The sequence below is a fragment of the Diplotaxodon limnothrissa genome, linkage group LG6, assembly GCF_057381915.1.
Source record: "Diplotaxodon limnothrissa isolate DT_005_m linkage group LG6, D_limnothrissa_male_GT1.1, whole genome shotgun sequence".
In the NCBI taxonomy this organism is placed as follows: Eukaryota; Metazoa; Chordata; class Actinopteri; order Cichliformes; family Cichlidae; genus Diplotaxodon; species Diplotaxodon limnothrissa.
This window is the reverse complement of record NC_140601.1, coordinates 26,695,824-26,706,523: the sequence shown is the minus strand read 5'-3', so window position 1 is coordinate 26,706,523 and position 10,700 is coordinate 26,695,824. Positions and strand designations below refer to the sequence as shown.

Genomic DNA, 10,700 nt, shown 5'->3' with positions numbered 1-10,700 from the left:
TTTTGTTTCCTGTTCTCATGCTGTCCTGCCAGGAGCCCAGCATGAGTAGAGGTCTCTTCTTTTCCTCTTGTACTGTCCCATCGTAGTGTATATACAGTTTTTTTTCTGTAACGCTACCGATCTCCGACCTGTATCCCCATGTGATGTCTGTGTTGTGTGTGTGAGGTCGGGGGGGGTCCTATTTCACTGCAGGACAACCTGCACGTGGCGAATAAAGCCTTCATTAATTGATTGATTGATTGATTGATTGATTGATTGATTGATTGCTGTGTGGCAGTAAGAGTAGGACCCAACTGTAGGACTTGGAGACAAGAGATTACCTAAAAGAGGCAGTTTTGTTGTAGAAACACAGAAATACAAAAACCCAAAAACTCAAGCAAGAAACTACTTCTGTGATTTCTTTGATCTCTTTGATTTTTTACAGTTTCTCTGACTATTGCTCAGACATCCACTCCTAGGAAAATTGTGGTGTTGTGTTAATAAACACTCGCTTGGTCGCACTTGCTGATGATCAGTTAATCAGCTACATTTGATTATTAATGCCTGGCTGCTGCTTCCCCTTTAAAATCCCATAGAAGCATTGACCACATTATTTTTATTATCGCACGATACACGAAAACTTGAAATTCATAGAGGCTGTATTTTCATTTTCCAAGGACTGCAAATGGGATGGAGTGAAAGTAATGCCGGTTCATTAAATCCAGACGTATTCATGTCTGATTGTGCTCGAATGGTTCATTTGAGTAAATGATGCTGAGTAAATGATTTGTTGCTATGATAAGTATGCTTCATTTTAAAACAGTTGTTAATATTTAAAAGTTACTACACTGATGTTTAAATATTTAATCTCTCTTTTTTTAAGTAATGCTCATCTAAGAAAACAAAGTCATTAACTGTGACTGAACACACAAAACAACCTTGAATATGAAATTTATACTCTTGTCATCAGGCCAAAGTGAGAGCTAAAAAAAAACAAATATAGAGAAAAATATGTTTGCGCTTAGAGGCTCAGAATAACGACTCGGCGGTGTCGTTTTATTGCACTCGTTCTGCAAATTCAGCTGCAGCTCCACTAAATTTGATGCTATTAAGAGACAAAACCATTTTAGGTAGCAGACACCCTTTTTGCTGAACGTTTCACACTCAGCAGACTGTGAGAAATGGTGATAGGGAGCGGTGTCACAACAGCTGGAAATGGTTAAGAGATGTGTTAAGTTAATTTTTCATGTCCACAATATGATGGCAGAGACTTTGTACTGATTTTGGAGGATTCAGTAGCCTCTAATATATTGTTTATTTCTTTTGTTTGGTAAAGATGCTTTTTAATGCTCCTATATGTTAAAAATTTAGCATTTTTAACATATGGGAGTCTGTCACTAAAGCCACTAAAGGACCTGCAGTTTTTGGCCCTGCAGCCCGTGATGCACATGTGATCTTTCACTTGACGCTCCGGACACCAAACAGGCTGTTTACTTTAAGACAAAACAGGCCACTGGCCAAATTTATTCCTGTGTTTATGACTTAATTGTTTCTAGCTTCCTAAACTTCTGATGGCTTCACCTTATCTGACCTCACAGTGGAACAAACAGAAAGTGCTCTGGGCTGATAGGTCACGCTGTCCTCCGGCACTCCGGCAGGCCTTACTGACTGGAACAAAAGTAGCATGCTTTTACCCGGTGTGTGTAAAGGTGAAACACACCCCTGCGGTGTAGGATTGGCCATAGCTGCAGCATGTCATTCTGAACATCCAATAAAATCGCTGGCCAAAGGTCAGGAACTTCCTGCTTTAAAAAAAAAATTGAAAGAGTTTGTGTGATTTGTTTACTTTACTGAACTTTGCACGTTTGTTTCCCTGAGACAAGAAATGAACACTGAAATGTCATCAGTGAAACAAGAAGGTAGTATATCTGCACAAAAAACGAGACCAGATGGTGGTTTGTTTGGTTTTTTTTTACCACTTTCAGCCCTCATTGCTGTTGTGAAATCCTTTGACTGATCATCAAATGTCTGACAGATTGTTGTGTTTGTACTGCCGACTGACTGAAGCTGTGCTGTGTTGTCTCTAGTTTCAGAGCTCTCTATACCGGTCCCATGGGGAGAGATCAGAGGCAAAGCCTGGGGTCCTGAACACGGCCACCCGGTGCTGTGCCTGCATGGCTGGGCAGATAACTGCGGTTCATTCAACACGCTCATTCCCTTCTTACCTAAAGGTAATTCACCACAGACAGGACAAGGGTGAGAAAAACTGTCACCTGTGGGCTGTTGTAGCCGTGGGTAAGTGGCTGTCAGGCCTGTGTGAATCATTATCTTTTGTGCCTTATTGCCCCGTACTCTGTACTCCCAGCACACCAAGGCTAGAGTGCAACCATCCAGTGTGAGCTCAAGAGTAACATCACAACAGTAATCCTGACCACGGACATTATATAAACAATCAAGTGGCAATCATTAGTTTATTAATTAAATACCTCTAGCGGAGGGGGTCTAAACTATCCACCAGTGGTTTATATCTGCTGCTAAATCATAATAACTTTGGTTTTATAGGCTTGTGGTCATAAACCACAAACATTATTAAATGATAACGGTCACAATGCCGGGAAAAGGTCAGGGGATGTTAAGCCACGTTATTTAAAACCACAAGTGAAAATCCAAAAGCAGAACATCAGTCAAAATACTGCCAGGAAGGACCGTCAAACTCACTTTACATCAGGAGCTACATAGAGCTTGCCTTATCCTAACTGTCCCAAACCAGTGAAACTCCGCTTTTTGTCAGTGTGAAGATGTTTAACTACACATTTAATGCCATTAGATATAAGAAAAAAGAAGTGCAGTTACAGTAATACACGTCGGTTTTTCTATATGATTAAAAAAATGCAGTAATGTGTGAAAATGTGTACAGAAATTACAGAAAATGTTCTGGTAGCTCACTCTAAACACTCTCCTGTAGCTACAATTGCGTTAATTCGTATTTCATGACTTGCATGGCTTTTTTTATTTGACTGGCATGTTTAATATTCAGCTAAAACAAAACCCAATCCAAACGCTTGTCAGGTTTAGGGTTAAGAAGTTAATAGCCATTATCGAGCTGCCTTAGTCTGAACCAAACAGGCAGATGAACACGGCTGTGACCGTCTCCACTCCAGATGTTTTTTAAGATTAAGTTTATTTTATTGCTTTTTATTTATGCGTTATTTTATTTTATAAAAATGTTTTCCATTTGTTAAATATTTACAAATTTCATTGTGATATTTTTATGTTTTTATTTTCAATTTCATTTATTTCATTTTATTTTGTTATTTTTTAATATTGACTTAATATTTATTAATTTATTTAAATTATTAATATTATTTAAATTAACTATTTAATTGGTGAATTAATATTATTAATATTTAAACATTTTAAATATTATTGATGCTGCTGGTCTGTTGTGGTGAAGAGAGCTGAGTGTAAAAGCGAAATTCTCATTTTACCGGTCGATCTACGTCCCCTCTCTCGTCTATGGTCACGAGCTGCAGGTAGTGACCAAAAGAATGAGATCACGGATACAAGCAGTAGAAATGAGCTTTCTCCAAAGGGTGGCTGGCCTCTCCCTTAGAGACAGGTCAAGCAATTCAGCCATCCAGGAGGAGGGGCTCAGAGTAGAGCCGCTGCTCCTCCACATCAAAAGGAGCCAGTTGAAGGTGTTTGGGCAGATGACAAGGATGCCTCCTGGGCACCCTGCTGGTTGAGGTGTTCCGGGCATGTCCCACTGGGAGGAGGGCCCGGTGCAGACCCAGGACACGTTGATCTCTCAGGCGGCCTGGGAACACCTTGGCCTTCCCCCAGACAAGCTGGGAGGTCTGAGCTTCTCTGCTTAGGCTGCTGCCCCCATGATCCAGCCCAGGATAAGCATTCTGTCTCTCTCTCTCTGCTCCTGCTTAGAGTGCAGATATGTGGCGGTGGACATGCCAGGACACGGTCTGTCATCTCACCGGCCTCCTGGAGTCTTCTATTCATTTCCTGCGTATGCAGCAGACGTACGCAGAGTTGCTGAAAGTGAGTGGGACCTGTTCGTCTCTCAGTAGCCGGGCTGCACTTCCAATCTCTTGGTTACAACAGCCGAGCTAGATTTGATCAGATGAGTTGTCTGTGTCATACCCCTGCAGGTCTCAGCTGGACAAAGTTCTCCATCATGGGTCACAGCATGGGTGAGTCACAGGCATGAACACTGACACTGCGCTGTGTTTTTTGCATTTAATCTTCTGGAAAGTCTGAATTTAAAAGAAGAACTTTTATAGGAACACAGTGGCTATCTAAACTAAGGTCTAACTGATTAAACGTGCTGCTGTGCTGCGTGTGGATCCACCAATCAAAGCGATGCTGCAACAATTAGTGATTTAATCAACGCATCAAGGGAACAGAGAACTCCAAATCTTCTGGCAATTGCCTAAATGGTAAAACGTGTTCTGGTTGGTGCTTCAAAGTAAACCTAAACAAGTTGTTCATGCCGAGCATATTTTTTGTTATTTTTATGCATAATGGTGACAGTGCTCACATAAACTAGTGTATCCTTTCCTACGGTCCATCACTGCATATCCTAATCTCCCAGACATGCACATAGACATTGAAACAATAGAAAGAAGTATAATGAAATGTTACTTTAAACATTTATAAATTACTTTATCAATACTGTTTCCAATAAACAAAACATTTGGAAATTAAATAATTTGAACAATTTGCATATTTCTGCAAATATCTAATCAGCCAATCACATGGCAGCGATTCAGAACATTTAGGCACATAGACATGGTCAAGCCAATCTGCTAAAGTTCAAGCTGACCATCAGAATGGATAAGAAAGTTGATTTAAGTAAATACTAAAAGCCAAATGGGCTGGTCTATTTCAGAAACTGCTGTTCTGTTTGCAATTTCCCACACAGCCATCCTGGTACTAGAAAGGTGCCAAATAAAGTGGCTGGCGAGGGTTGCAATCCAGTAAAATTGATGCTGTAAAGTTTTTACTGGAATTCCTGGGGAAAGAAAAAATGGGAATACTAATGAAATGAATCACTGTTGCTTTTTTTCTGTCATTTTAAAGAAAGTAAACAAAGAAAACAATACTTGTTTTCAGCCAGAGTTTGTTTTAAAGTCAAGGTGTCACAAAAATGATCGTGTTAATTTGACGATGTGCTCACTCCCTTACAGGTGGCAACATCACCGTCATGGTAAATTAAACACATCACGTTCATCTAATCGCTGCTTTTATGAAATATGTGTCATAAACTGCGTTTTCAAAGTGATCACAGCAGGGACTTCACTGTGTTTCCTACAGTTCAGCGCATTGTATCCTGAGATGGTGGATGGCATCATAGTGCTGGACGTTTTTGGATTTGTACCTACAGATCCGGTACTTCAGCACTACTTCTCGTCACTGCTGGGGAAAAAACAACAACAATCTAATAGTTGGAAAGATGCAGAACTACTTTATTAAATTATCTTTATGAGCCACTCCTGTCTGTGTTTGTGTTTCTCACCTCTCATTTTATCGCAGAAAGAAATTCCCCGAATCATGAGGCAGGGGATGGAGGAGATGCTCAAGTTTGAAAAAAAGGCAGAAGAGAAGAAGAGGGTTTACACGTACGAGAAGGCAGTGGAGAGGTATCGCTTTATTTTATAGCCAATTCAAGTGGAGTAAGCCTTTTGTTTATGTGTTTGTTCAGAAGTGAAGTGAAGCTCTGCTGCTTTCTTCATGCATCTGAACTGCTGGCAATCACTGTGGGTAATTTTGGCATCAGGTTTTGACAGAGTGAACTGCATTTTGTTGTTAGTTTGTTTTCTTAAAAAAGGGGGAGCACCTCTTGTTCTGCCACATCAATTTGTTTTATTTCAAACAGCAGAAGTCCTCGCTGTGTGGAATAAAAATAAACTGCAGAGAGGGATGAAACAGAAGAAGGTAAAACTGAGTCGCAGTTTTGACTAAATTGTTTTGTTTCCTTCAGGCTGTTGGCTGCAAACCCGACTCTGTCTGAACGGTCTATTCAAACGCTTTTAGAGCGAGGCCTGACTCGAGTTGAAGGAGGTATGTCTTTATCGCTTCTCCTCCTGTCAGCGAGGAATAATCTCACTTTGCTTTCTCTCATTTGCTGGGAGCTGAATGTGTTTCTCCTCATCAGGATTTGTGTTCTCCAGAGACCTCCGAGTTAATTTTGTGAGTCACTTTTAACCTCCCCAAACTTCACCACATCCCACTTTGTGTCTCCTCCAACAGAGGTTTGGCATTCAGTTCACATACATTTGCTGTGTTTTATGCAGAAAAACATAGAGCGGATCACTTTGGAGCAGAGCCTGGAGATGCAGTCACTGATTCAAGCTCCTGTTTTACTTATCCTGTAAGATTTTTACCACTAATCTGATATTACAGTATACTTTATTTTACAGCGTGGACATGTCTGTTTGCGGTTTAAATGATTTCTGCTCTTTAAAATAAAGCATGTCAAAAAAAACATGTAACACCAATCTGTGTTTTTTCTAGAGCTGACAAAGCTTTCAGTCCAGCATCTAGAGAATCGAGCCAGAAACTCACTTCGAAACTCCTCCAAGTCTATCAGGAAAGAAATGTGAGTTTAATTTTATGTAAGAGTAAATCACTCTCTACTAACATCTGTATGATTAAAAAAAAACCCTACAATAACACAGAGAAACGACCAAACCTCAACAATCAGGTGAGTCCCTATGAGCAAAGACTCAGCAACAGTGGGAAGGAGAAACTCCCTCTTAACAGGAAGAAACCTTCAGCCAGAACCAGGCTCAGGGAGGGGCGGCCATCTGTCGCAACTGTTTGTGGGTGAGGGGAGGAGACAGGACACACTTACTGCCTGATGCATCATCAGTTATTGAATTTTCTGTGCAGCCTAATTAGCCGGAGCCAAATTAGATCAAATATTTAAAATGTTTTTATGTAGCACTTTTTTCGAAATCCACTTTATGAAGTGTTTCATGTGAATAGTGCCAAAAAAAATGCTGATTACCAGTAAACTTTAGTAAAATTAGAAAATAAAACCAAAAGTCAGGAAAGGCTTTCCCATGAAAGTTTGTTTTAACCTCCTCAGATCTGAGCTATTGCTGAGCATCCACTTTTAATTTCTCCCATGAGTCAGACTGATGAGTGTAAAAGCAGCACATGTTGAACAAAAAGTCATCCTCATTGTCCTCATATGGAAGCAATTATTTAGTTATGCTGTAAAATAAACTAAAGCCACCATATTTGATCAAGTATAAATCATTTTACTGAGGAAAACGAAGCATAAAGTGCAGAAAAGCCGAACTTTAATGTCCCTGTATGAGGATTCAGGGTCTCGGGAAGTTAAAGGAAGTGATGGATGCCAACCTGATTTCCTCAGGCACATTGTTGAAGAGGCTAACTGCAAAAGACCTTTGCATGAGGATCTGTACTGATGTATACATTAGTAAGACAGTGTTGCTGTGTGGAGTTTTCCTCTTCTCCTTGTGTCCCTGTGGGTTCGGTCCAGCTACTTCAGCTTCCTCCCACAGTCCAAGGACGTGCAGTTAGTGGGATTAGGTTAACTGGTTGATTCTAAATTGCCCATAGGTACAAAGGTTGTGTGTTAGACCTATGGCAGATCGATGATCTGTGCAAGATCTACTATGCCTCTTGCCCTGTGGCAGCTGGGATAGACTCCAGCTCCTCCACGACCTCAATTGGTAAAGCAGAAGAAACTGGATGGATGGTTAAGACCCAATTTTTATGTTGCATTTGTGAAATTAGAGAACTTAGAAGATGAAAACTATGTATTTTTCTCACTAAGGAAAAAGAACAACTGTGAAGTGGAAGTAAAAAAAATAAAATAAATCTGTTTAGGTTTGAGCAAATAAATCAAAGTAAAAGAAGCCTAGTTTGGTGATAAATAAAACATTTATAAGCCTAATGGCTTTACAAGTGGTTAAAAAAAAAAAGGTACGCGCACACAGTCAAATATGCCCACGCACTGTAAAATGTGACTTTGATTTCTCTTATTAGGATAAGAGATTCATGTTTATGCCTCCATACTAATCACCACTACTGAGATTCAGCAAAATTAAGAGGGCACTATTCACATGAATCTAGTATTTATTTTTATTTTTTTTTTATCAGAGCCACAGGAAGCCACCGGGGACGGGCAGAAGAACTGCATGTGGCTCTGAGCTGCTGGACCAAGACGCCCGAGCTCAAAGCAAGACCGCAAAGGACCTTAAAATAAAATAACATCCTGAAACATCAAAATACTTAAAAACATGGAGGCAGTATTTATTTCAGATGCAAACAACAAAATGTCAGGGTGCAACTAATGATCCTTGTGTCATATTTACAAATGTTTTTCTTGGTTTTATTGCTATATTAGAAAAAATAAGAAACTGACTGTAACTGATATGAAGCACTGGGTCCTGCAGACAAACGGTTTGATTAAAAATGACAGCAGGCTGATCTGTATGAGAAACAATCATTTTCTGCTTTCAAAGAGCAGATGCTCTATCGCTGTGTAATTGGAATCCAGCTAATTGGATGGCATATCAGCTAATAGTAAGTAACCCGATTAATATTCATTAAATGATTATTTATGAGGCGTTAACTAGCCACATAAAGCCAATTGATTATTTCTTAACAGGATCCGTGACGCACCCTGCATATTAATTCATGCATTAAGTCGCGTTAGTTAGAAATGTTTTACAACTTTATTAAAATGTGTACACCTAAAATCCCAAAACAGAGAATCTGCAGCAGTCAGATGCCTCCAATCACGGCTGAATCCATATTATAGTTTTAAAATAAAACGTGCAGGATTCATAAAGATCTGCTAATAAAAAACACAGAAGGGTCCTATTAAACAAATACAAATGACAGCGTGTAAAATCTGCACACTTTTTATTGTACTTAACTAAAACTGGATAAAAAAAAAAAACACTTAGTTCACTATTATAACCTTGGTCAGCAGCCATCTTCAAATGTAATTGCGGACTTGGAGTCGAGCAAAAAGGAAAGATTTTAATAGCTTGAAGAAATAAACCTGTTTTATGTGACTTTATTATTATCTCACATCATTATTTTGGTCCGCTCTTCTTCACAATGTTCATCAGCATACATTTGTTTATGCTGAGCTCTCTGAAGTTTGTGGTTTGGACTTTGACAGGAGCATTGCTACACCTTGACTTTTTTTTTTTTTTTTTAGTCATTCTGCTGTGCTCGGGATCATTGTCCTATTGCATAATTCAATCTGTCCCAAGCCGAGCTACTGGTCTCACATTTGACTCTAGAATACTTTGGCATGCGAGATTTCAAGGCTCACTCAATGGCAGGTGCTGTTGCTGCAAAACAAGCCCAATAATCAGCCCTCCATCACTGTGCTTGACAGCTTGTATGTGCTGAATGTGACACTTTGCATTGTGGCCACACATCTCCACTTTGGTGGAGACTTCTGTTGCCAAACAATCCGTATTTGTTCAGTCTTTCTTTAAATGTATTGTCATGAATGTTCACCGTAACATGCTAACTGAGCCCTGTACCTGTAGCTCTGGGGTTTTCCAGTTTCTCTGAGAATTGCATGGTATGATCTTTGAAAGTGAATTTTCTGGGGCAGCCACTCCTTGGAAGATTGTGGGATTGTGTTAACACACAATGTTCCCGACCAGCAAACTGCCAAATGCTGTGCTTTCAAAGAGGAGATCAAACTTGCCGGTTGATCAACTGCATTTGATTATTGGTACCTGGCTGCATCGTATTCTCTTAATTCCTGTGGAAGCTGTAAGGGTGTGGCATTTTACCGACCTGCACAGAGTTCGGTGAAAACTTTCTTTTTCACAGTTCAACACTCTTCTCTTTTACTACTAAATCCTCTTACCCTGTTTGTCTGTCTGTCTCTCTCAGGACACTGTGGTGAGAGTACCTGGCAGTCATCATGTGCATCTTGATAATCCTGAAGTCGTCGCTCCATTTATTTGTGACTTCCTGCAGACCAAAGTGCTCTCACAGCAGGTGAAAGCCTAGTGGACAAGATGTAACCATCACACACTCACATTCTCCATGTGAAGTTTCACACTTCAAAAGTCTCAGTGCACTGTTTTCGTCTCTCTTAGAGCTCACATTACCATAAAATTGTTCCAGTAATTTGTTCTGCTCTGTACAAACCCAACTGGAGAGTCATTCGGAATAATAATACTGAATAATAAAAAAAAACATGATTTATGAAACTAGACTTTTTCAATCTTTTGCAGTTTTTGTAGAAATGGTGTATCTAGCTCATTAGTTATATAAAGGACCAGGACAGAAGTGTTTCTCTTTATGTCGCTGTAAAGAAGCACTCCTGAAATGTTTCCATGTATTAATCCATCCATTTACAAGAAAATAACAGCAATTTCAGCAAAATATATCAGTTTTCTCTCATTCAGCCCGTCCTCTTGGCCAGGACTCCCTTGAAAAAGAGGTCTTTGATCTCAACGGGACATTCCTGGTTAAATAAAGGTTAAATAAAATAAATTAAAAAGTGTCATTACAAAGAAAAGATGCGGCTAGGCTCTTTGGCTTAACCACCTCAACTTTGGAGTGGTACTGCAGCCTGTGACTAATGCCATTGTCTGCAAGAAGGCTCTAAATCTGATGGTGATTCAGACCTAACCCTCTCATGATGTGACCCATTATTCCTGCAACATAACTCTTCCTGGTGCAGTAAAAAA

The 10,700-nt window shown here is 39.8% G+C and overlaps 1 protein-coding gene across 1 annotated transcript; it reads left to right on the top strand.

Annotated features, from left to right (window-relative positions):
• Positions 1-1,844: 1,844 nt before the first annotated feature.
• Positions 1,845-10,198, top strand: LOC146630688 (serine hydrolase-like protein). The gene is made up of 12 exons (XM_085354915.1): positions 1,845-1,898; positions 2,067-2,210; positions 3,919-4,032; positions 4,143-4,184; positions 5,181-5,200; positions 5,308-5,382; positions 5,527-5,633; positions 5,975-6,054; positions 6,149-6,183; positions 6,288-6,364; positions 6,508-6,592; positions 9,895-10,198. Exons 1-12 carry the CDS (start codon positions 1,865-1,867, stop codon positions 10,012-10,014), a joined length of 933 nt encoding a protein of 310 aa, XP_085211041.1. The 5' UTR covers positions 1,845-1,864; the 3' UTR covers positions 10,015-10,198.
• Positions 10,199-10,700: the final 502 nt, after the last annotated feature.

Bases quoted from the DNA above. Each gene is read 5' to 3' on its own strand.
- LOC146630688 (XM_085354915.1), top strand. From the start codon at position 1,865: ATGAACACTGAAATGTCATCAGTGAAACAAGAAG. The intron at 4,185-5,180 runs GTGAGTCACAGG...ACTCCCTTACAG, and splicing joins CATCATGGGTCACAGCATGG to GTGGCAACATCACCGTCATG. The intron at 5,201-5,307 runs GTAAATTAAACA...TGTTTCCTACAG, and splicing joins GTGGCAACATCACCGTCATG to TTCAGCGCATTGTATCCTGA.